The sequence below is a fragment of the Scyliorhinus torazame genome, chromosome 4, assembly GCF_047496885.1.
Source record: "Scyliorhinus torazame isolate Kashiwa2021f chromosome 4, sScyTor2.1, whole genome shotgun sequence".
In the NCBI taxonomy this organism is placed as follows: domain Eukaryota; kingdom Metazoa; phylum Chordata; class Chondrichthyes; order Carcharhiniformes; family Scyliorhinidae; genus Scyliorhinus; species Scyliorhinus torazame.
Genome location: NC_092710.1, coordinates 99226303 through 99253305, shown reverse-complemented (window position 1 = coordinate 99253305; position 27003 = coordinate 99226303). Strand labels below are relative to the sequence as shown.

The 27003-nt window shown below is 48.4% G+C and overlaps 1 protein-coding gene across 1 annotated transcript in view; it reads right to left on the bottom strand.

Moving 5' to 3' along the window:
• Positions 1-27003, bottom strand: part of LOC140410352 (uncharacterized) — a 485957-nt gene that overhangs the window by 167782 nt on the left and 291172 nt on the right. Inside the window, exon 16 of the mRNA XM_072498368.1 lies at positions 23930-23983. Coding sequence (XP_072354469.1) covers positions 23930-23983 — 54 coding nt within the window. The remainder of the gene's footprint in view (positions 1-23929; positions 23984-27003) is intronic.

Below are 27003 nucleotides of genomic sequence, written 5' to 3'. Positions count from 1 at the left end.
AGAAGAGTGACCATGATTATGGGACATAAGGCTCTAAGTTCTGAAGAGGCAACTGAAATTGCTTTAATCAGAAGAACGTAGATCGAGTTGAGACATGGTTCAGGTCTCTGGTAAGATTTGAACTCACATTCTCTGTATTATGAGTCCAATTTTCTAATAGAGAAATAAAAATGCCATTGTCTTTGGAGGTCTGGACCCTTCTCTCACCATTAACAACCTGTGGGTGTGGAGTGGGGTTACATTGATCTGGAACTCATGACTAAGAGCATGGCAAGAGAAATTTCACTATTCAAAGAAGAAAGCTCACCTTTACCAAGGGCAAGAATAGAAGAAGAATAAATCCCAGTTTTGTTCGTGTTGCCCATACACCGAGAACAGGTAAAAACAAAGATGAAACATAAAGGCAAACTTTGAGAAAAGTCCTACTCTGTCAAGGCCCAGGGCCTCCGCGAGGTTGCTCTCTGTCCTGGTTGTTGAGTTTTTGCTAGCTACTCGCTATTACACTTTGCATCCAGTCTAACCCTCCTTTACTTAGGATGTACATTCGACCAACCAGTTTATGCCAGTGTTTATGCTTCACTCAAACCTGCTCCCATCTTATTGCATCTAACGCTACCATCATAACCCTCTATTGCCTTTCCCTTCATATCCTTATCTAGTTTCCCTTAAGCATATCTATTCATTTCAACTTCCTTACTGTAGTGAACTCCACATTCTCACCACACTTGGGTAAAGACATTTCTTCTGCATTTCATATTAGATTTCTTCATAACTCCTTCAGTGATGCTCATCTTCCATTAAGTGCATATGCCTCTTCCCACAGCTGCATTCTGAGGATACTGTAGGTGGTCACATGGCTGCTGGGATGACGTAGGTACAAAAGGAATCGTGTGTCAGGAGTGCGGGAGTTCTTCGCAGAGCATGAGCAGGCACACATCATATAAGAGTGTCTTGGTATTATCAATAAACCTTTATTGTTGTAAGCCCTTGGTCACCACTCTTTCCAACCCAGTACTCTGTACATGGTGTCAGAAGTTGGCAGACTGCACACAGACTTTGCAGCATCAAAAATATCACAGACGACTGGAAAAAATTAGCAAAAGAGAAGAGTACCTACTGCGCTGATGGCCCATCAGACAAACACTCTTAAATTTAGCGGACCCCTGAGGCGTGTGTGTGAAATTTGTGTCATCTGTTTTGCAAACGGAGGAAAAGGAGGACCCCAGGATATTGCTAAAAACTTTTTAGCACATACAGATGCCAGTAAAGAACATGATCTTGAATGGACACGTTCAATACTACCAACCAAAAACTTGATGAATCAATTAATTCTTACACAGCGACTTTAAAAATCCGAGCAAAAGAAATGTGCCTTCTCACAAACAAATTTTGAGAGATCGCATTGTGTGTGGGATCCAAAGTGATGTTATCTGCAAGCAGCTTCTTTGCAAGAAAGATTTAACCCTGTAATCTGCCATGAGAATCGGTACGCTGAATGAGCAGTCAGATAGAAGCAGCAAGGAGTTAAGGAGACAAACAGAAGTTTTTGCAGCACAGTGCATGTCCTATCCCAACTGCGGCGACCATCACTCACAGAACTGAGCTGCATGTTTGGCATTTGGTAAACACTGTAACAAATGGAACCATTTTGTGAAATGCTGCAGAGCCAAACTACAGCAGCCTGCCTATGCCACAGGCCACAATGCAGCTCGTCACTCATCCAGCGTTCGGAGTACAATCAGGGTCAATCATTTGGAGCTCAGTCAGAGCAACCAAGGCGCTGAGCCTCCAACAACCCTCTACTGCGAGAGTGTCGGCACCATCACGGAGAAGGGGGAGAGTTTCACCACCGTCTGCAGCAATGCAAAACTATAAGTAAAGATCAACACTGGAGCAAAGTGCAACATACTGCCCAGGCAATTGTTGTGGGAAATTAACCCATATGTTGCACCAGATCCCAACACTCAGGTGGACCTCGTAGCGTGTGGCAGAAAGTGTGTTAACACTCTTTTTGTGCTGTAAAACTCTTATGATTTCATGACTCTCGATTCATGGAAGGCAATTTCTATTTTCATATCATTGACCAAAATGTAACGCCGTTGCTGGGTCTTCGGGATAGCAACACACTGGGGCGAATCCACCTTGGTCCAGATGTACACACACTGCAGTATCAGGCCCCAAAATGATGAATAGAAAGACTTGTCAAGAGAATTGACAAAATACCTGCCCGTTTCCTATTAGAGAAGGAAAGCACTGTTTTCTGGGCATTGCAGTCACATCTTGAAATTGTTCTCTCAGGATTCGTCAGATTCTCATGCTATCAGATACTCAATCTGCTTAAACATTATCATTTTACTTTAAAAGGGCTTTTTTTAAAAAGCGAAGAAGATGATACAGTATGGTTTGAAGCTTCCAATCCAAGATGCAATTATTTTCAGGCTGAGTTTGCCCTCCACCACCATTGATGCTGGCAGCTGCCTGGGACATCATTGGCAATGTAACCAGATGTGCAGGGGATGCGCCCCTTGCAGTTGTGGTGACACAAAACACAGTCCAAAATCAAAATTTCCCTGTATTCTTTCTCTGTGGGTGTTGACTGTCGGGGTAATTAGTGAGAGTTCATTTTCCTGAGGAATATTGGGAAGGAATGATTCAGAGCTTTTCATTATGTACTTTCGAACTTTGTTTCAAAGACTTGAAATCCTGGATTTCTTGATGAAGGAACGCAACATGGTTAAGTTGACTGAAATCAGAATGCATGCTGGTCTTAAAGTCCAGGATGAATGGAGTGAGAGGGAGAGAAATGGAGAGCGAGAGAGAGATGGAGAGTGAGAGAGAGAGACGGAGAGCGAGTGAGAGATAAAGAGAGCGAGGAGAAAGAGAAAAAGAGAGGGAGAGAGTCAGCAAGACTTAAGGAAGCCTTCATAAACTGGAACATTTGAGTAACTGATAAGAAGCAGTGTTGACAATTGTAGTGATAAGAAAGTAAGGCCTATAACCAAGACTCCTTGGTGTTTAAACCAACCTTTTGGATATACAATGATCGAGCAGATATGAAAAAGGACACCATTCTCGCAGGGCTTTGAGGAGAACCAAAGGCGACCCCCAGACAAAATAGTGTGGGGCAGGAAGAACCTTTTATGCTCCAAGACAAAGAAGCTGATCACAATTCTTTTCCCTGAATTATACCCGCTGGAAAAAAGTTTGTTTGAAAAGTTACTACTTTTTTCTGATAAATAAAAAATTGTTATATTACGAATTCAATTATTTTGAGTTAGAAAATAACCACAGTGTCTTGTTTGTACAGCTCTTTGGTGATCACAGCCGACGGCAGTAGCGAGTGTAACCTTTGTTTTCTACGTGCTTGGTCCATGCATGTTACTTTAGTGGATTCTACACTGGCGACGAGAATGAGATTGGCCGGGCCGCCCTTGGTCCTGCCTCCACACAGATATTGCGGGATCATTCCAGGGAGTAATGTTCCTCATCATCATAGACACCCACTCAAAACGTCTTTTTTTTTTTACATAGAATTTACAGTGCAGAAGGAGGCCATTCGGCCCATCGAGTCTGCACCGGCTCTTGGAAAGAGCACCCTACCCAAGGTCAACATCTCCACCCTATCCCCATAACCCAGTAACCTCACCCAACCCCACCCAACACTAAGGGCAATTTTGGACACTAAGGGCAATTTATCATGGCCAATCCACCTAACCTGCATATCTTTGGACTGTGGGAGGAAACCGGAGCACCCGGAGAAAACCCACGCACACACGGGGAGGATGTGCAGACTCCGCACAGACAGTGTCCCAAGCCAGAATCGAACCTGGGACCCTGGAGCTGTGAAGCAATTGTGCTATCCACAATGCTACCGTGCTGCCCCACGGTGAAAGTTTTGAAATCTCAGGCTCTTGGGCTGGGAATTCACGACAAAGTTGAATTCAATATATTCATCAGCCTGTCAAAGGGGGCCTCTGTAATTTTTGCTATTGCATTGGGGAATTGCAGCATGACAACTTGCATTTATATAGTGCCTTTAGCATACTACAACATCCCAAAGTGCTTCACATTAGGCCAAGCAGACAGAAATCAACAGTGAGCCATGTCAGGAGACATAAGGGCAGATGACTAAAAGCTCAGTAAAAGAGGTAACGTTTTAAGCAGTGCTCCAAATGAGAAGAGGCGGAGAGGTTTAAGGAGGGAATTTCAGAGCTCAGGGCCGAGGCAACTGAAGGTACAGCTACTAATGATGCAGCGAAGGACTGAGGAGGGAAGTTGGGAAGCGGCGATGGTGGGGATGGACAAGAGGCCAGAATTGGAGAAACACAACGATTTCATCAGAGTTTTAAGCTCGCAGGAGCTTACAGCAATAGGCAAGGGTGAGACACTGGAGAGATCTGAACATCAGTTTGAATATTGAATACCAGGGGCATAGCTCCACAAGCATCGGGAAATATAATTCCTGAGGAACTCTTAGTCTGTGGCCTTGGGAAAACATAGAAAAATTACAGCCGAGCCTTGAGGTTCTGCTGTGTAAATATTAGTTTATGGATCTGTTAAAACCCTCGCAGAGGTCACTGCATCAGGACTATCAGAATCCCCATGACCTCCACTGAATACAAGCTTCACTAGGTCTCGGGGGCCGGGCAGGGCAATAGATCATTAGTTACAAAACCCTGACTTGTGTGCAGGTCGAAGAGGGAGATGGGGAGTGGAGATTCTTTTATACTGTAAATAAACTTAACCTTTGTTTTCTACGTGCTTGGTCCATGCATGTTACTTTAGTGGATTCTACACCGGTGACGAGAATGAGATTGGCCGGCCCGTCCTTGGTCCTGCCTCCACACAGATTTTGCAGGACCATTCCAGGGAGTAATGTTCCTCATTCAAAGTAATGGAGGTCCATAAAATACAAGGTACGGCAGCTCAGGCCACTATCGATAGGCTGCAGCAATCTGTTAGCACACACGGAATACTGGAGATGCTGGTCTCGGACAATGGGGCAGCTTTTACGAGGGCGGAGTTTGGGGCCTTCATGACAGCAACATGTGTGTACCACCCTGTTCCACTCGGCGTCAAATGAACTAGCGGATCGAGCAGTCCAAACGTTCAAAAACGGAATGAGAAAGCAGGCCTCCGTTGCCTGGGAGACTCATCTGGCATGATTCCTTTTTTGCTACGGACAACACCATGTCGGGGGTCACTCCGGCTGAATTGCTGATGGGTCACCACCTTTGTACGTGTTTGAGTTGGGTTTTCCGGACATTGATGGGAAAATCCGCCGAGAACAGGATAGAGCCGAGACTGACTCAGGCCGGTGTAAGTCTTTGTGCACTTTCACTTTGGGGGACATGGTGTACATCCGCAACTTTGATGACGGCAGCACGTGGATCTTGGGCGTTGTGTTAGCTCAGACAGGACCGGCTCCTTTTCGAGTGCAGCACAGGGGCATGAATCGAATTGGCACGTGGATCATCTCTGTAGGCGCATCCCTGAGACGCCAGGTCCAGTGCCAGAGGTTCCGGACCAAAACCGCCCCCAGCTTGAGTTACCGCCTCCGCCCCAGCTGCTGCCGTTGGCCCCGGCCACACCTGCCGTGGAAAAGCTGAATTCGGATGGCAAGGAAGCAGAGTTGCCGATCGAGGAGGCGCTGAGCTCTGGTTCTGAGACCGACATGGACATATTGCCACCACTGGAGCCCGTTGTGTCGCGCCCACAGCTACCTCCATTCCGATGACCCCGCCTATGTGTTCCACACGAAAATGCCCCACCCCGATTCGGGAAACGCCTCTGGAAGCCATGAGATCCTCCCCTAAAGGCCGTTCCCGGGCTAAGAAGACTAGGGGCTCCTTGCAGACATGGACGCATCTCCAAATTTGGGGTGGGGGGGGTGGGGGGGGGGGAGTAGTATAACCCTCGCGGAGATTATTGCATTAGGACTATCATATTCCCAGTGACCTCCACTGAATATGAGCTTCCCCAGTAACGGGGTCAGGGTATCTCCTTAACAGGGGATTAGATCACGAGTATAAAAATCCGGACCTGGGCACCTGGTGCAGGTTGGGGAGGGAGACACTTAATAGAGTGGAGAATCTTTTATATAAATAAACCTAACCTTTGTTTTCTACTTCTGCACTGTACATTCTATGTCTATGATACTTGTTTGGTCCATGCATGCTACTTTAGTGGATTCTACAGGATCCTTCATGTGCTCATTAAACTCCTGAGCTTGTTAAGTTAAACAAAGTGTTAAGCTCAAAAGGCTTGCCTGAAGTCCAAGTTTTCCAGAAAGTCCTTGAACTCCAGGAGGTCCAACAGCTCCCTATAAAATTAATAAACCACATAGTATGATAGAAATGTCAGCTGTCCTTAGTGTAACTATACCTTTACTCTATTAATAGTCAACTATACTATAAGTGGCTGTTTCAACAATACAGAGTGATAGAGCCAAGTCGCTGAATGCTAAGTAAAACATAAATTTGAAGTTAGCCATGATTAAGTAGGGATCACTTCCACCATCGAATCAAATAGCCTCCCAACTGGAAGCTTGAATGCCTAATCTAGACTGACACCCAGCGTGGTACTGAAGGGGTGCTGCCGCTTAAGAGGTGCTGCTCTTTGGATGGCATGTTGAATTGAGATGCTACCTGCTCCCTCAGCTAGGCATTAAAAAATCCACTATACTAATTCTTGCTTGTGCCCCTGGTCAATATTTATTCCTCAGCCAACATCATTGAAACAGGTTCCGAAATCAAAAATACAGTTATCTAGGTGAGCACAAAAGTCAGCCATGCTTCCTACAGGTGACATGTCAGCAATACATGAAAGGAATCATAAGCTATGTAAAACAAACTTTATTATATTTTGCTCATTTAAAAATGAATTTAGCTGAACCAAAAGATGGCCACCACAAGTCACCTGATATCTGGAATTGTAATGTGACCATTAAGTCACCATATGGATTGCGTAGGAGGCATGCCCTGACATGTTGCTCATGGAATCTCACACCTAGTACTGTCAAGATCCATTTCAAAAAAGACATATTGAGTTCCGGGTGCGGCGATGACCAGCTGAGTCGCACGTTTCGGCAGCTCCCGGTGAAACGGACGTTTGGGCTCTTGATAGGAGCCCCAACGGCAATTTTGACGGATAAAAACACTGTGCGGTAAACCAGAAGGGAATCCCCCCTGGATACGGATGAAAAAAGGAGGAGAAAGTGGCCGGATTGCAGTGGATCCTTTAGAACAGCGGCAAGGAAGGCAAGCAAAAACCAAGATGGCGTCGGAAGGTGGCAGTTTAACATGGGGCCCTGAACAACAAGAGTTCTTGAAATGCTGTGTGGAAGAGCTCAAAAAGGAAATGAAGAAAGAGCTGTTGGCCCCGATACTACAGGCGATTGAAGGGCTAAAGGAGGAACAAAAGACCCAGGAGTGGGAGCTTCGGGTCATGAAGGCGAAGGCAGCTGAGAATGAGGACGACATACAGGGCCTGGTGGTGAAGACGGAGATGCATGAGGCACATCAGAAACGATGTGTGGAAAGGTTGGAGGCACTGGAGAACAATGCAAGGAGGAACAACCTGAGGATTCTTGGTCTTCCTGAAGGTGTGGAGGGAGCGGACGTCGGGGCATATGTGAGCACGATGCTGCACTCGTTAATGGGAGCGGAGGCCCCGGCGGGTCCGTTGGAGGTGGAGGGAGCATACCGAGTGATGGCGCGAGGACCGAGAGTAGGAGAAATTCCCAGAGCCATAGTGGTGAGATTCCTCCGTTTTAAGGATAAAGAAATGGTCCTTAGATGGGCAAAGAAAACTCGGAGCAGTAAATGGGAGAACGCGGTGATCCGCGTTTATCAAGACTGGAGTGCGGAGGTGGCGAGAAGGAGGGCGAGCTTTAATCGGGCCAAGGCGGTGCTTGATAAAAAGAAGATAAAATTTGGAATGCTGCAACCGGCAAGACTGTGGGTCACATATCGAGGGAGGCACCACTGCTTTGAGACGGCGGATGAAGCGTGGACTTTTATTGTGGAAGAAAAACTGGAATGAGCGGGTTATTAAAAAGAACGTTTGAACAAAGTGGTGGGGCGAATGTGGGGGGCGAAGAGGGGGGTTAAAAAGGGGGGAAAGAGGAGTTTTATGTACTAATCCTGCGATGTGGTAACTTTTCTCTCTTCCACAGGTGGTGATGGGGGGAGGAGGGGAGGTGGAGGAGATGGGGCGTTGGCCATTGGGGGCGGGGCCATTGGGGGCGGGGCCAAGGGAGAAGCGCGGGCTTGGTTCCCGCGCTATGATAATCATGGTGGGAATAGAGAAGCAGGAAGGAGGGGGCGTCGCACGGTGCGAGCCGAGGTCACGGGGGGAAGCCGAGGTCGGCCAGAGTTTGCTGACTTCTGGGAGCAACATGGGGGGAGTAATTACGCTAGCGGGGGATCTAGCGGGGGGGGGGGGTGGGAGGGGGGAATTACTGGGTTGCTGCTGTTGGGGAGAGGGGGGAGCTGGTATGGGAGGGGATGGGCGGGGGGGGCACCGCCTGGGGGAGATACAGCTGCGTGGGAACCGGGTGAGGAGCTGGAAAAACCCGGCTGATCACGTGGAACGTGAGAGGGCTGAACGGGCCGATAAAGAGGGCACGTGTACTCGCACACCTTAGGCAGATGTGGTTATGTTACAGGTAACGCACCTGAAACTGATAGACCAGGTTAGGCTACGCAAAGGATGGGTGGGGCAGGTGTTCCATTCGGGGCTAGATGCGAAAAACAGGGGGGTGGCTATATTAGTGGGGAAGCGGGTAATGTTCGAGGCAAAGACTATAGTGGCGGATAACGGGGGCAGATACGTGGTGGTGAGTGGCAAACGACAGGGGGAGACGGTGGTTTTGGTAAACGTATATGCCCCGAACTGGGATGATGCCAATTTTATGAGGCGGATGCTAGGACGCATTCCGGACCTAGAGATGGGAAAGCTGATAATGGGGGGAGATTTTAATACGGTGTTGGAACCAGGGCTGGATAGGTCGAAGTCCAGGACTGGAAGGAGGCCGGCAGCAGCCAAGGTACTTAAAGATTTTATGGAGCAGATGGGAGGTGTAGACCCGTGGAGATTTAGCAGACCTCGGAGTAAGGAGTTCTCGTTTTTCTCCTATGTCCATAAAGTCTACTCGCGAATAGACTTTTTTGTGCTGGGAAGGGCGTTGATCCCGAAGGTGAGGGGAACGGAGTATACGGCTATAGCCATTTCGGATCACGCTCCACACTGGGTAGACTTGGAGATAGGGGAGGGAACAGGAGGGCGCCCACCCTGGAGAATGGACATGGGACTAATGGCAGATGAGGGGGTGTGTCTAAGGGTGAGGGGGTGCATTGAAAAGTACTTGGAACTCAATGATAATGGGGAGATCCAGGTGGGAGTAGTCTGGGAGGCGCTGAAGGCGGTGGTTAGAGGGGAGCTGATATCAATAAGGTACATAAAGGGAAGCAGGAGAGTAAGGAACGGGAGCGGTTGCTGCAAGAACTTTTGAGGGTGGACAGACAATATGCGGAAGCACCGGAGGAGGGACTGTACAGGGAAAGGCAAAGGCTACATGTAGAATTTGACTTGCTGACTACGGGCACTGCAGAGGCACAATGGAGGAAGGCACAGGGTGTACAGTGCGAATATGGGGAGAAGGCGAGCAGGTTGCTGGCACACCAATTGAGGAAAAGGGGAGCAGCGAGGGAAATAGGGGGAGTGAGGGATGAGGAAGGAGAGATGGAGCGGGGAGCGGAGAGAGTGAATGGAGTGTTCAAGACATTTTATAAAAAATATATGAAGCTCAACCCCCGGATGGGAGGGAGAGAATGATGGGCTTCTTGGATCGGCTGGAATTTCCCAAGGTGGAAGAGCAGGAAAGGGTGGGACTGGGAGCACAGATCGAGGTAGCAGAAGTGGTGAAAGGAATTAGGAGCATGCAGGCGGGAAAGGCCCCGGGACTGGATGGATTCCCAGTCGAATTCTATAGAAAATATGTGGACTTGCTCGCCCCGGTATTGACGAGGACCTTTAATGAGGCAAAGGAAAGGGGACAACTGCCCCCGACTATGTCTGAAGCAACGATATCGCTTCTCTTAAAGAAGGAAAAGGACCCGCTACAATGCGGGTCCTATAGACCTATTTCCCTCCTAAATGTAGATGCCAAGATCCTGGCCAAGGTAATGGCAATGAGAATAGAGGAATGTGTCCCGAGGGTGGTCCACGAGGACCAAACTGGGTTTGTGAAGGGGAGACAGCTGAACACGAATATACGGAGGCTGTTAGGGGTAATGATGATGCCCCCACCAGAGGGGGAAACGGAGATAGTAGTGGCGATGGATGCCGAGAAAGCATTTGATAGAGTGGAGTGGGATTATTTGTGGGAGGTGTTGAGGAGATTTGGTTTTGGAGAGGGGTATGTTAGATGGGTGCAGCTGTTGTATAAGGCCCCGATGGCGAGCGTGGTCACGAATGGACGGGGATCTGCATATTTTCGGCTCCATAGAGGGACAAGGCAGGGATGCCCTCTGTCCCCATTATTGTTTGCACTGGCGATTGAGCCCCTGGCTATAGCGTTGAGGGGTCCCAAGAAGTGGAGGGGAGTACTTAGAGGAGGAGAAGAACACCGGGTATCTTTGTATGCGGACAATTTGTTACTATATGTGGCAGACCCGGCGGAGGGGATGCCAGAAATAATGCGGATACTTGGGGAGTTTGGGGATTTTTCAGGGTATAAATTGAACATGGGGAAAAGTGAGTTGTTTGTGGTGCATCCAGGGGAGCAGAGTAGAGAAATAGAGGACCTACCGTTGAGGAAGGTAACAAGGGACTTTCGTTACCTGGGGATCCAGATAGCCAAGAATTGGGGCACATTGCATAGGTTAAATTTAACGCGGTTGGTGGAACAAATGGAGGAGGATTTCAAGAGATGGGATATGGTATCCCTGTCACTGGCAGGGAGGGTGCAGGCGGTTAAGATGGTGGTCCCCCCGAGATTCCTCTTTGTGTTTCAGTGCCTCCCGGTGGTGATCACAAAGGCTTTTTTTAAAAGGATCGAAAAGAGCATCATGGGTTTTGTGTGGGCCGGGAAGACCCCGAGAGTGAGGAAGGGATTCTTACAGCGTAGCAGGGATAGGGGGGGGCTGGCACTACCGAGCCTAAGTGAGTATTATTGGGCCGCTAATATTTCAATGATGAGTAAGTGGATGGGAGAGGAGGAGGGAGCGGCGTGGAAGAGATTAGAGAGGGCGTCCTGTAGGGGGACTAGCCTACAGGCTATGGTGACAGCCCCATTGCCGTTCTCACCGAGGAACTACACCACAAGCCCGGTGGTGGTGGCTACACTGAAGATTTGGGGACAGTGGAGATGGCATAGGGGAAAGACTGGAGCCTTGGGGGGGTCCCCGATTAGAAACAACCATAGGTTTGCCCCGGGGGGAATGGATGGGGGATATGGAATGTGGCAAAGAGCAGGAATAACGCAACTGAAAGATCTGTTTGTGGATGGGAAGTTCGCGAGTCTGGGAGCGCTGACCGAGAAATATGGGTTGCCCCAAGGGAATGCATTCAGGTATATGCAACTGAGGGCTTTTGCGAGGCAACAGGTGAGGAAATTCCCGCAGCTCCCGACACAAGAGGTGCAGGACAGAGTGATCTCAAAGACATGGGTGGGGGATGATAAGGTGTCAGATATATATAGGGAAATGAGGGACGAAGGGGAGACTATGGTAGATGAACTAAAAGGGAAATGGGAAGAAGAGCTGCGGGAGGAGATCGAGGAGGGGCTGTGGGCAGATGCCCTAAGCAGGGTAAACTCGTCGTCCTCGTGTGCCAGGCTAAGCCTGATTCAGTTTAAGGTATTACACAGGGCGCATATGGCTGGAGCACGGCTCAGTAAATTTTTTGGGGTGGAGGATAGGTGTGCGAGATGCTCGAGAAGCCCAGCGAATCATACCCATATGTTTTGGTCATGCCCGGCACTACAGGGGTTTTGGATGGGGGTGACAAAGGTGCTTTCAAAAGTAGTAGGGGTCCGGGTCGAACCAAGCTGGGGGTTGGCTATATTTGGGGTTGCACAAGAGCCGGGAGTGCAGGAGGCGAGAGAGGCCGATGTTTTGGCCTTTGCGTCCCTAGTAGCCCGGCGCAGGATATTGCTAATGTGGAAAGAAGCCAAGCCCCCGGGGGTGGAGACCTGGATAAATGACATGGCGGGGTTTATAAAGCTAGAGCGGATTAAGTTTGTCCTAAGGGGGTCGGCTCAAGGGTTCACCAGGCGGTGGAAACCGTTCGTCGAATACCTCGCAGAAAGATAGATGGAATGGAAAAAATAAGGCAGCAGCAGCCCAGGATCGGGGGGGGGGGGGGGGGGGGGGGGAGGAGGAGGAAGGGGGGGGGGTGGGGGGGGGGGGGAAACCAGAAGGACTCTCAGGGTTGTTAATATATACTGTATAATATGTATAGGTCGTTGCTACAGATAATTATATATTGGACTGTTAAATTATATTTTTGGAGAGTGTTACTTGTGATAAGGCCAATTAGGGCTAGTTTTCATTTTTGTTATTTATTATTTATTCATTTTCTGTTTATAAAATAGGTCATTGTTATTTGTGTTGTTATAATATTGTGTAAAGGATGCACAATGTACTGTGTTGGTTGACCAAAAATTTTCAATAAAATATATTTTTTTAAAAAGACATATTGAAATGAAACAAATGTCATTTTCATCTTTATCGGCTTATTCGTCCAGCAGAATTTGAAGGTCTACTAAAACAATAGCTACCCAGAGCAGGATCATCAATATAGATGATGACCCATTCAGAGGTTATCGTTCACCACACAAAAGCTAGATCTAAACATCAGATAATCAGCCCTTTATTAAATCGTTATAGAGGAAGGAGCTCACATGACTAGAGTGACCATTTTGAAATTTCTGTGAAAATTCAGAAGCAGAGCAGTTTGCTCATTTATCTCCAGCTGCAAACATCTGACAGAAGGACTCCAACTGACCAAGCAGCCTGCAACTCACCCTCCTCAAAGTTTGTTTATCTGCAAGGCGCTGGCCCTGCCTGACATACAGACCAAATCTTTGAATCTCAACCTCATCCTGTTGTGGTCCCATCTTCTGCCACCAGCCAGGGGCCTGCCTGAACTGGAATGTCTCCATGGAGAACCCCCTCTGGATTTTGACTTTCTAATCTCTAGTAAACAGATGAACTGAATATCTATTTCTGTCGTCCTTTTTACTGTTAAGTAATTCATAGTTGTAAAACTCATTTTTCCTATCCCTTTACCGTAAACCTCTGTGTGTGTGTGTGATGTTGCAATCATTCCCCCCTCCAGGTTTGAATGTGTGAATAAACCTGATTTAATCCTGAGAGTTTGCTGCGAATCACTTTAAAAATTGACCACATTGTAATAAGTAGGTAAATGTAATGTCGCCAAAGCTTATTTTAAAAACAAAAAAACACCTCTGCTTATGTACACAGGGCGAGAAACAAAAAGGAGTTTGGTTAAACCTCTCTCTCCTGTCTGCAACATAATAGTCCATAATAGTGGCCACTTTTATAAATATACATAATTGGCTCAAACACACTTTGGGATTTCCTGTGGCCATAAAAGGCACAATGTAAACGCAAGTCATTCATTCTCTTTTAAAGAAAGATGATAACAACAGAAAGATAAAGTTAAGAAACTTATAAATGCAAAAGATACAGACAAGACAAGGTTTAATGCAGGCATTTTCAAAGTGGGGGTTGCGACCCGTGGGTGGGTCGCGGAGCCATTCATCGCGGCATTCCCGATGGCAGGAATTCATGCACAACAGCCACAGCAGCCGGCTTTTAACAATGCCTGTTTTAAAAATGACGGCCGTGACAAACTAAAAAGATGCAGGTGTACTGCGCATGCGTGCCCACTCATCAGTGCGCATGTGCAGAGCCCAGCGAGAAGCACCATCTCCTCCTGATGTCAACGCGCTGACCCAGAAGATTAAAAAACGAATTCAATGCAATCTTCCTGCCGAAGCGAGGCAGACAGCAGGTCACGCGCCCCGAACAGTTCTTTGGCTGCGATTCCGAATCCTCCTTTTTATCAGCAGCAAACAAGTCAAATTTAAAATGGATCGTTTAGTAATACAGAGGAGAGGGCCAGAGACACAAACAGGCCAGGATCTCACAACTAAACCTGCTGGAGAGAGTGGCGCAGGAGAGTCCACAACAGTACAAAGTAGTGGTGGTGTGAGCTGTTCAGGAATGTCCACAACAGGACAAAGCAGTGCTGGTGTGAGCTGTCCAGGAGAGTCCACAACAGGACAAAGCAGTGCTGGTGTGAGCTATTCAGGAAGGTCCACAACAGGACAAAGCAGTGGTGGTGTGAGCTGTTCAGGAAGGTCCACAACAGGACAAAGCAGTGCTGGTGTGAGCTGTTCAGGAGAGTCCACAACAGGACAAAGCAGTGCTGGTGTGAGCTGTTCAGGAATGTCCACAACAGGACAAAGCAGTGCTGGTGTGAGCTGTCCAGGAGAGTCCACAACAGGACAAAGCAGTGCTGGTGTGAGCTATTCAGGAAGGTCCACAACAGGACAAAGCAGTGGTGGTGTGAGCTGTTCAGGAAGGTCCACAACAGGACAAAGCAGTGCTGGTGTGAGCTGTTCAGGAGAGTCCACAACAGGACAAAGCAGTGCTGGTGTGAGCTGTTCAGGAGAGTCCACAACAGGACAAAGCAGTGCTGGTGTGAGCTGTTCAGGAGGGTCCATGGCCAGACAAAGCAGTGCTGGTGTGAGCTGTACAGGAAGGTCCACAACAGGACAAAGCAGTGCTGGTGTGAGCTGTTCAGGAGAGTCCACAACAGGACAAAGCAGTGCTGGTGTGAGCTGTCCAGGAGAGTCCACAACAGGACAAAGCAGTGCTGGTGTGAGCTGTACAGGAAGGTCCACAACAGGACAAAGCAGTGCTGGTGTGAGCTGTTCAGGAGAGTCCACAACAGGACAAAGCAGTGCTGGTGTGAGCTGTTCAGGAGAGTCCACAACAGGACAAAGCAGTGCTGGTGTGAGCTATTCAGGAAGGTCCACAACAGGACAAAGCAGTGGTGGTGTGAGCTGTTCAGGAAGGTCCACAACAGGACAAAGCAGTGCTGGTGTGAGCTGTTCAGGAGGGTCCACAACAGGACAAAGCAGTGCTGGTGTGAGCTGTTCAGGAGAGTCCACAACAGGACAAAGCAGTGCTGGTGTGAGCTGTTCAGGAAGGTCCACAACAGGACAAAGCAGTGCTGGTGTGAGCTGTTCAGGAGGGTCCACAACAGGACAAAGCAGTGCTGGTGTGAGCTGTTCAGGAGGGTCCACAACAGGACAAAGCAGTGCTGGTGTGAGCTGTTCAGGAGAGTCCACAACAGGACAAAGCAGTGCTGGTGTGAGCTGTTCAGGAAGGTCCACAGCAGGACAAAGCAGTGCTGGTGTGAGCTGTCCAGGAGAGTCCACAACAGGACAAAGCAGTGCTGGTGTGAGCTGTTCAGGAGAGTCCACAACAGGACAAAGCAGTGCTGGTGTGAGCTGTTCAGGAAGGTCCACAACAGGACAAAGCAGTGCTGGTGTGAGCTGTTCAGGAGAGTCCACAACAGGACAAAGCGGTGCTGGTGTGAGCTGTTCAGGAAGGTCCACAACAGGACAAAGCAGTGCTGGTGTGAGCTGTTCAGGAAGGTCCAATACAGGACAAAGCAGTGCTGGTGTGAGCTGTTCAGGAAGGTCCACAACAGGACAAAGCAGTGCTGGTGTGAGCTGTTCAGGAGGGTCCACAACAGGACAAAGCAGTGCTGGTGTGAGCTGTTCAGGAGAGTCCACAACAGGACAAAGCAGTGCTGGTGTGAGCTGTTCAGGAAGGTCCACAACAGGACAAAGCAGGGCTGGTGTGAGCTGTTCAGGAGAATCCACAACAGGACAAAGCAGTGCTGGTGTGAGCTGTTCAGGAGGGTCCAGAACAGGACAAAGCAGTGGTGGTGTGAGCTGTTCAGGAGAGTCCACAACAGGACAAAGCAGTGCTGGTGTGAGCTGTTCAGGAAGGTCCACAACAGGACAAAGCAGGGCTGGTGTGAGCTGTTCAGGAGAATCCACAACAGGACAAAGCAGTGCTGGTGTGAGCTGTACAGGAGAATCCACAACAGGACAAAGCAGGGCTGGTGTGAGCTGTTCAGGAGAATCCACAACAGGACAAAGCAGTGCTGGTGTGAGCTGTTCAGGAGAGACCACAACAGGACAAAGCAGGGCTGGTGTGAGCTGTTCAGGAGAGTCCACAACAGGACAAAGCAGTGCTGGTGTGAGCTGTTCAGGAGGGTCCACAACAGGACAAAGCAGTGCTGGTGTGAGCTGTTCAGGAGAATCCACAACAGGACAAAGCAGTGCTGGTGTGAGCTGTTCAGGAGAGTCCACAACAGGACAAAGCAGTGCTGGTGTGAGCTGTTCAGGAGGGTCCACAACAGGACAAAGCAGTGCTGGTGTGAGCTGTTCAGGAAGGTCCACAACAGGACAAAGCAGTGCTGGTGTGAGCTGTTCAGGAGGGTCCACAACAGGACAAAGCAGTGCTGGTGTGAGCTGTTCAGGAGGGTCCACAACAGGACAAAGCAGTGCTGGTGTGAGCTCCAGGGCCTCTGGTGAACAGCTCATTAAGAAGAAGCTGAAATGAGGCACAGAGCAGTATAAAGACGATTTTTTAAGGCATGGATTTATTAATTGTGCCAATGCAAATCAGGATGCAAGGCCCATGTGTGTTAGATGCAGGGAAGAACTGATAAAATCCTCAAACCATCAAAGGTATTCGAAGGCTAAGCATGGCAAGTTCGAGGACAAACCTCTTGATTGTTTTTTCAAAAGATGCAACGAGAACTTAAATCATCAGCTGAAGTTCTCAGTAGAAATGATACATTGTACAAAAAAGTACAATTAGCCTCTAATGTGGTAGCTTACTGTGTAACTAAAGAGAAAATGTCCCACACTGTAGCAGAGAGATTAATTCTCCCTCAGCATTAGATACAGTTCGTACGGTCATTGATGAGAGGTTTGTTGAAAAAGTGAAATTCATCCCACTTAGTGATAACATAGTGGCTCGCCGAATTTGTGTTATTGCTGAGAATTTAAAAGCCCAGCTTATTTCTCATTTAAAATCAGCTCAGGAGTTCTCAATACAACTGGATGAAAGTACAGATGTTTCAGATTGTGCAACCGTGCTAGTTTACGTTAGGTATGTTTGGCACGATGCATTTGTTGAGGATTTGCTGTGCTGCCTGACTTTACCAACCCACATGACTGATGCAGAGATTTTTGAAACATTGAATAGTTTTGTGGTTGTAAAGTGCAGGATCGACTGGGTTTGTTGCAGAGGAATCACAAGCAGCGGAGTTATAATAAGGATTAAGGAGGCAGCTGGTCAGGACATTGTTTGGAATCATTGTTTTATTCACCGTGAGGCACTGGCATCGAAATAAATTCCATCCGATCTTGAAGTAGTGTTGAAAGGAATTGTGAAAGTTGCGAATTTCATTAAATGCAGTGCACTCAATACCAGACTTTTTGAGACTCTGTGTTCCGATACGGGGACTGAGCACACACATTTACTGTTCCACACAGAGGTACGTTGGCTGTCAAGGGGTCGGGTGCTGAGTATGAAATTCATGCTTTCCTCCTCGAGAAATTGTCCTCTCTGGCTGATTTGCTTGCTGATGAAACTTGGATGCTAACTATGTCTTACCTTGCAGGCACCTTTTCAATTCTAAATGGACTGAACCTCAAATTGCAAGGGAAGGATGATGATTACTTTCGGCAATGTGAAGAAATCGCAGCTTTCCAAAAGTCATTGAAAGTTTGGCAATTGCGAGTGCAAAGCTAAAATTATTACATGTTCCCCACACTGCTACGATACATCGAAGAAAACAGCATTAGTAAGGAAACTGAAATGGACTGGCAAGCCTTATTCAGTTGCACCTAGCTGCGCTGATCGACAAGTTTGATCGCTACTTTCCAGAGGAGAAGTTTAAGATTTTGAGAGAGAAGAGGTGGGTGAAAAACCCCTTTGAGTTTGAGACCCCAGAATCAGTTGTTAAGTTGCAACTGACTCCAAATGAAGAAACTGAACTTCTACACCTCAGCTTTGACAGCACATTTAAAACATGGCACAAGTCAATGAGGCTGTCAGCATTCTGTATTAACGTCTCAGAGGAGTATCCGGAGCTGAGTAAAACAAGCATTTTGTTGCTTTTGCCCTTCACAACGACCTACATTTTACATCCTCACAAAGACGAAGATGTCACAAAGCAACTGGCTGAATCCTGAAGCGCATATGTGCATAGCCCTCTCCTCCTGTGACTCTGATTGGAGTGAGATTGTGATGACCAAGCAGGCTCACTTCTCGCATTAAAGGGAAGAGAAAATGGTGGGTCGCGAATGTTGGCCGGCGTGGGTCCCGAAGGTTGGCCGGTTGTTAAAAATGGGACCCCGGAAAAAAAGTTTGAAAAACACAGGTTTAATGAATCGATTTCAGTGCTAGATGTCGATTTTATAAAGTCATGTCACTGACTGGGCGTCTTGCTCATCAGGAACATCTGTCAAGATGTTATAACCACATATGCCATGATTTTCATCCCATTATTTTACTATCGATGATTGCAAGGGCCCCACATACAATTTCCCATGATATGTATGAGGTTCTGTTCTGGGATTGCCTATTTGTAAAGTTTCCCCGCCTGCGGCATGGTATTTGCAGCTGGGTTGTATTGGGGAACAACAAAAGATGGAATTTTTTTAGAGTCCCATCAAGACTTGCCACATCCACCATGGGAAAACCCACCACGCGGGGGAGAAATCCCAGCCTACATTTCTTTGCACCCATTTCCAATGTGGACTTTGATAGGGACAAGAAGCAGTATTAAAGTACAAGTTGGGCCAATGGGGTGCAAGATTGCTGAAGCCCACTCATGCTAACTTTTTCACTATAGACCAACCAGACATAAAGAACCATAGAGTCCAGCAATATTCAATGAGGATGAAGCTTGATTCTACACAGGACATGTCTGATGAAGGATCATACCAGAATGTGGATACTGCTCAATCCTGCTTGAATCTACTGTGACGAGTTTTTCACGGGGCGAGAGCACCTCTGAAAAAACACGCAACGTTTCTGTCTTGACTAAACGGCTAAATATTTCTATATTTGCAGTGAGAGAAAGACGGAGGAAAACAATGTCACAGAATCAAAAAGGAAGACACGTTCTACACTGCAGGTCATTAAAAAGCCACTGGTTGGCACTTCACTAACCCTGAGGGCATAGTCAGTGTATCAGTAACTAAACGGATGAGATAGTAATGTCTTCTGAAATATCCACTCAGACTGCAATTCCATTCACAGCAGGCTGTAATTAAAAGAGAACCTAGTCACTTTTGAATTCTGAAGATGTACGTTAGCAGAGTAAAGGAGTGATGACATAATGTTGATGGAACCTAAATAATTTAAATGAATTATAATTGAACGAGGATTTAGAGCAGTATCTCTTGCATTCCACTTTTTATTTTAAGGCTGAAGTTGAAAGCAGGCAGCAACTATGTGCCTTACAGTCAACAACACATACAGATTCTGCATTTTCCCCAAAAATGCTGTACCCACTTAAATCAGGAAAATGCCAAAGACAGACTGGGTATTCTGCCTACTTCAGTGCCGGTGCAGACAGATTTTTGTGCCTATTTTTGCACAGGCACCGATTTATCCTCATGTCCAACCTCACAAACCATTGATGCCATTTTGCACCAAGGTGGAGCGACTATGCATGAATGTCAAATGGATGGATTGGCAGGCTATTTATCTGCAGGGGCTATTACAGGAATCCCTATTCCTCATCGCACAGGTGTAGTTTCTAGAAAGAACATTCCCACTCCCAAACTCTGAATGAAGATCAATATCGGGATATCTACGCTCCTCCAATCCTGGCCTCTTGCGTATCTTCGAAGTTCTTAACTCCACCATTGGTGGCCGTGCCTTCAGCGGGCCAGGTCCTGGGCTCTGGAATTTCCATTCTAAAACTCTCCAACTTTCTAGCCCCCCCTCACCAATAAGACGTTCCTTTGACCAAGATTTTGGTCACCTGTCTTAATCTTTTTACGTGGCTTAGTGTTGGGTTATAAAGCTCCTGTGGAGTGCTTATGAATTGGGGAGGAATTTCTGGTCCCCGCCCACCATGTTTTCCAGCGCAAACGGCGGCTTGCCACTGGCCTTCCTTGGGATCTTCCAGTCCCGCTGATGCCTACGGTGTTTTACTTGGCTCAGCCGTCCCACTGCCGGGGAACCCACCACGGGGATTGAGGGGGCTGCTTTTGAAGGTCCCGACAATGGGAAGGCTGGAAAAACCTGCTTGTTGTATTAAATGTAAAGGTGCTATATAAATGCAAGTTGTTATGGTGGTGGTTTGGGAGAATCTTTATCCTCTTCCCTAGCCCAAGGATGCGGAGCCCACATTGTCATCCTGTCTGAAGGTTGTTTGCCTCATCACAAACCAGTGGTCGTGTCTAGGACCTTCCTAGTATGCCGGCATTAACTCCACATTAGGCTGTCCATTGACAACTGGCTATTGGGAGAGAAAAACTAATTCTTAACAACATCATGGAGTAGATTTTAAAAAAAGCCTCTCTGGCACAGTGCGTCAGATGGTGGCAATTGTGTGGCGGGAGGCGGGTGGTAGAGAGGCTCATTTGTAAATGCAACTCACTGTGAAGGAACTATCTGTAATATGGATATCGGGCAAGATTTCGCTGAAATCTCTTTGCTGTTTCCGGAATTAACTTTTGTTTTTGAAAGGTTTCTGTGTTACATGTTGTTCACTCAAGATGATGGGTATTTGGGAATAGTGAAAGTCAGTTCACAAATGCAACTGTGCAGCTGTTCCGAGCTCTAAGAAGTCTCAAGATAAGGAGTGTCGGGTCGGTGTGTAACAGGATCTGGTACACAGCTGGCATTCTTCACTGCGTGGTGTGTTATTTGGAGTACAGAGAGAAAGGGCGCAGGAGACCTCCCACTTCAATTTAATGCTGACACAGAGCTGAATGGCCATTCTGGAAATGGCCAAATCAGAAGGGCAGGTTTGATGGAGGACGCTCACCTGAGCGAGTTAGAAACTCAGGCAGAGGGACTCCATGTAGATCAGTCTACAGCCTAGTGAATGAAATAAGCAATCCTTCAAAATTCCCTGTTTCGAACAACAGTTAGGGTCACAGGTTAAAGAGCAGCAATTCCTCTGATGAAACAGCATACAGCTGTATATGATAACAAAATGAGAAAAAGGATTTGATAGGCGAGATAGCGAGAAACGAGTTCCTCTGATGGGAGAGTTCAGAACAAGGGGATAGAACGATAAATTTGGAGCCAGGCTGTTCAGAGGTAATGTTAAGAAACACTTCCTCACACAAAATGGAGTGGGAATATGGAACTCCCTCCTCCCCAAAAAGCCATCAAGGCTGGAGCTCTATTGAAAATCTTGAAGCTGAGATTGGTAGGTATTTGACGGCCAAGGTTATTCAGGGTTATGGAACCCATGTGGGTATGTCATATGCTGATATTCACCGACGTTCAGCTGTTGTTCGTGAAGCTAGGATTGGACTGTTTTTTGATGCTCCATTTAATAAGAGGAGTGAGAAAGAGGCCACACACCTCTGAAACAAAATGGATGATGGCAGAAAGAACAATTAAAAAAAAAACGAGCACCAAGGAGACATTTCCGTTCCAATTCATTTCCAGTGCCATTTCTTATGGATTATATTATTCTCAGCCACATTCTCCAGTGTCCTTCTTGGAGACCTCTCAACTTCCACCCGCTATTAACTCCAAAATTGGCCCAAACCACCAACCCATATACCCTGCCCCCATACCCGGCATGGTAGCACAGTGGTTAGCACTGTTGCTTCACAGCACTAGGCGATTTGTTATGTTGTAGGTGTAACATAAGCGGTTTCCTTGTGGTGCACTTGACAAAAGAAGGTTCAGACGTGGAGATAACTTCAACACGTTTATTAAACTATTTACACTTCTATTACTCTGGTTCGTCACTACTGCTAATCCTACTATAGCTACCCAGACTGACTAGCCAGCTGCTGCAATCCATGTGGTGGGTGTAATATTGAATCAACCCTGTGTCTGTCCTCACTAACTGTCTCCACTGGAAAGAGGCAGATCATGTGTGTGGTGTCCTTTATATATGGGTTGGTGTAATGCCCCCCTGTGGTCATGTCACCTCTTTGTGTATCATGAATGTCTATTGGTCGTATCCTATGTACTTGATCTATTGGTTGAGTGTGTGTGTGTGATGTCACTGGTGCTCCCTCTAGTGTCTAGCTAGCCTACATGTATTTACATTGATGCACATCACCACACCAGGGTCCCGGGTTCGATTCACACATTGGGTTACTATCTGTGTGGAGTCTGCACGCTCTCCCTGTGTCTGCGTGGGTTTCCTCCGGGTGCTCCGGTTTCCTCTGACAAGTCCCAAAAGACGTGCTGTTAGATAATTTGGACATTCTGAATTCTCCCTCTGTGTACCCGAACAGGCGCCAGAATGTGGCGACTAGGGCTTTTCACAGTAACTTCATTGCAGTGTTAATGTAAGCCTACTTGTGACAATAAAGATGATTATTATTAATAATCATCACTCGTCCACTACTCCAGTCACAGATCTACACTCATTCTCTATTCCTAAACCCGTCAGATTTACAATTCTCTCTTTAGTTTACCCATCCATCAATGTCTTTGGCCCGTCCAACCTCTGAAGTCTTCTTCAGCCTTATGCTAGCTGCTTCTGTCTTTTTGCCCTCTGGCTCGCTTCCTGTGCCTCTCTCCAACCCATCACACTTCCTATCATTCAATATTGGTGGGGATCTCTTCAGCTATCTGAGCTCTCCACTCAGGAACTCTCTCCACTGAACCATTCACCTCCCCCGACACCTATAAAAAACAAATTTTACTCAAATCCTTCTTTTCAACCAAACCTTTGGGGCGGGATTCCCCCCCCCCCCCCCCGGGTGGGAGAATCGCTGGGGCACCGCGCGAATTGCGACACGCTGCTCCGGCCCCCGCATGCGATTCTCCCACGCCCACCAAAACCAGCGTTGCGCAAATCGTGCCGGGCCGCCCGGTTAATCGCCACAAACGGCGAGCGGCGATTCTCCGGCCCGGACAGGCCGAGCGGCCGGCAAAAAAAATGACAGTCCCGCCGGTGCCGTTCTAATCTGCTCTCGGGCCGGCGGGATCTGGGGCTTCAAGGGCCGGGAGCGGCCTGTAGGGGGGGTGGGGTTTCCAACCCCGGCGAGGCCCTCCGGAGTGGCCTGGGACCCACCGATCGGCGGGCAGGCCTCTCTGTCGGCGGGCCTCCTTTCTTCCGCCGGCAAGCCTGGATCCATGCGCAATTTTTGTGCGGGGTGGCCTGGGGGAGGAAGGCCAGCGCGCATGCACTAGTTGCCGCTGGCCCAACTGTGCATGCGCGGGACCCAAGGCGCCACGTCTTTTACGCCGCGCCGGGTCTCTGACGCAGCGCCAAGGCCCCACCCCCGTAAATCATGCAACGCCCCTGCTAGCCCCACGGAGGGAGAAAAATAGGGGTCTGGGAACGGGCGCCGAAGCCGGAGTAAAACACTCCAGTTTTTACTCCGGCGTCGGCACTTAGGCTCCCATTGGGAGAATCCCACCCTTGGTTCTACATTAAATATGCTGTGTTTCTGTTAGCATAATCCTTGACATGTTCTAGCCTTGATGAGACTGGCTGGAGATTTCCCAGACTCCTTCTGTTCAGCGACCTTTCGCCTTTTTGTCCATCCAGCCAGTGGTCAGCTTTGAACCCAGGCTCCAGTGGTTTGAAAAGGACAATGGGCGCAAATCAACACGGGCAGGAGAAAGACAAGTGTACTCACCGGAGGTCCGGGGGGGCCTGGATTTCCTGCAGGTCCTCGTCTACCTCGTTTTCCCTTAAAAGAAAATAAACAAAAAGGAAAATGAAGGAAGTTTAATCAGACTGCAATTGGGTAGAGCCTCTACATGAAATATAAGGGGAGATAAATGAATGTCACATCGCTGAGTGCAGCAGGAAAGGAGAATAGGGAAAAGAAAAATAGATCATTAAAAATAATGGTTGGTTCCCCGTATCGGCATTTCCCTTGACACTGCCCCCAATCCGAAGTGTTGGCGAAACTGCCTCCAAATTCTCAATGAAGCTGTTATTACCGGACTCCCTGAGTATTTCCCCGGGGCCATCTGGAGCAGCATTGTTGCTAGTGCTTTCAATCCTGACCCCCTGCACAAACTCTCCTCCATTCTGACCAATTGGGAATCAACCCCTCTGACCCAGTTCCGCACCTTCTCCACATTCGCCACCCAGTAGTAATACATCAAGGGCGTCATTCTCCGACCCCCGCCGGGTCGGAGAATGGCCGTTGGCCGCCGTGAATCCCGCCCCCGCCCAAGTCTCCGGTACCGGAGATTGGGCGGGGGCGGGAATTGGGCCACGCCGGTTGGCGGGACTCCCCGCTCAATTCTCCGGCCCGGATGGGCCGAAGTCCCGCCCAGAAATTGCCTGTCCCGCCGGCGTAAATCAAACCTGGTATTTACCGGCTGGATCAGTCGGCGTGGGCGGGCTCCGGGGTCCTGGGGGGGGGGGGGGGAGTGGGGCGATCTGACCCCGGGGGGTGCCCCCACGGTGGCCTGGCCCGCGATCGGGGCCCACCGATCCGCGGGCGGGCCTGTGCCGTGGGGGCACTCTTTCCCTTCTGCCTCCGCCACGGCCTCCACCATGGTGGAGGCGGAAGAGACTCTCCCCAATGCGCATGCGCGGGAAACTTTCAGCGGCCGCTGACGCTCCCGCGTATGCGCCGCATTTCCGCGCCAGCTGGCGGGGCAACAAACGCCATTTCCGCCAGCTGGCGGGGAGGAAATCCCTCCGGCGTCGGCCTAGCCCCTCAATGTTGGGGCTAGGCCGCCAAAGATGCGGAGACTTCCGCACCTTTTTGCCGGCGCGATGCCCGTCTGATTGGCGCCGTTTTTTGCGCCAGTCAGCGGACATCGCGCCGTTGGGGGTGAATTTCGCCCCAGGTTCGGGCTCTGTATCTCCTTTCTGGCAAAATCGCGAACCTGCATGTAATTAAACATTTCCTCCTGCTCCAGCCCATACTTCGCTTCCAGCTCCTTCAATCCTGCAAACCGACCCCTAAGAAACAAATCTTTTAGCGTCTTAATCCACTTCTCCTCCCATTTCCGAAAATTTCCATCCCACCTCCCTGGCTCAAATCTGTGAGAAGGGGGTCATGTCGGTGGTTTACGGAGCTAATTTGGAAGAGGAGAAGGCACCACTGGAAGGGATCAAACCAAAGTGGGAGGAAGAGATGTGAGAGCATATGGAGGGGGGGGGTTCTGGTGTGAGGTGCTCCAGAGAGTGAATGCCTCCACCTCGTGCGCGAGGTTGGGGCTGATACAGCTGAAGGTGGTACACAGAGCACACCTCACGAGGGCGAGGATGAGCCGATTCTTTGAAAGGAGTAGAGGATGTGTGTGAACGTTGCGGGGGAAGGGGGGGGGGGAGGGGCACGCTAATCACGTTGATATGTTTTGGTCCTGTCCAAAGCTGGAGGATTACTGGAAGGAGGTGTTTCGGGTAATCTCTAAAGTGGTGCACGTGAAACTGGACCCGGGCCCTCGGGAGGGCATATTCGGGGTGTCAGACCAGCCAGGGTTGGAAATGGGAGGCAGATGTTGTAGCCTTCGCCTCGTTGATCGCCCGAAGGCGGGTCCTGATGGGTTGGAGAACAACCTCTCCACCCTGTGCCCTGGTGTGGCGGGGGGACCTGTTGGAATTCTTGACTCTTGAGAAGGTTAAGTTTGAACTGAGGGGAAGGATGGAGGGGTTCTACAATTCATGGGCGTTATTCATCATGCACTTTCAAGAACTGGATAACATTGAACATTAGTTTGCAGGGGGGGGGTGGTTGGGAGGGTTGGGGAGGGTGTGTGTGTGTGTTAATGGTGACTATGGGTGATTCCTGATTCCTTTTTGTCATTTGTTTATGTGAACATGCGGGCTAATGTTTGGGGTTTGGTGGGAGGATGGGATCGTTGTTATTGATATGGGGATTGACATATTTGTCACTGATTATTGTTTATTGTTGGTGGGTATAAATTTGGGAGAAAATGTGAAAAAAGAGGAGAATAAAAATATTTTAAAAAAAAATAATGGTTGGGAAACTCTCAACGGCTTTTTCCTCCCAAGTGTTTATTTTTTTCTCATGAAGTTTCTGAATGGTTGCTGATCGTTTCAAAGAGCTCAGTGAATTCTGATTGGTACTCAAAGCGCCGACTGCTGACTGACTTGCACTGGCTCCAAGTCCAGGAACCCTTCGATTTTGAATTTCTTGCTCTTATTTTCAAAGCTCTCCATGGCCTCGCTAATGCCCCACCCCACCCGCCATCAATGTAATCTCCCTCAGTCCCACAAACCTCAGATACATCTGTGCTTCTGTAATTGTGCAACCTTAAATACCCCCAATTGTCATTGCTACGCCATTGGTGACAGTGCCATCTGCTGTCTAAATCCTGGAATTCCCTCCAACTGTTCCTTTATTTAAGGGAGTGTCTTATCCCTTATTTTGACTGTTTGTCACATGTCCCTCAAGGGTTGCCTTTAAAAAAAATATGGGCCAGCATTTGTTGCCCATCCCTATTTGCCCTTGAACTGAGCGGTTTGCTAGGCCATTTCAAAGGGCAGTTAAGAGTCAACCACATTGCCGTGGGTCTGGAGCCACAAAGTCAGAAGTGGGGATATTCGCTGATCTTTACACAATATAATAATAATTTTTACTAGTTGCCACAAGTAGGCTTACATTAACACTTCAATGAAATTACTGCGAAAAGACCCTAGTCGCCACATTCCGCCGCCTGTTCGGGTACACAGAGGGAGAATTCAGAATGTCCAATTCACCCAACAGCGCATTTTTGGGGA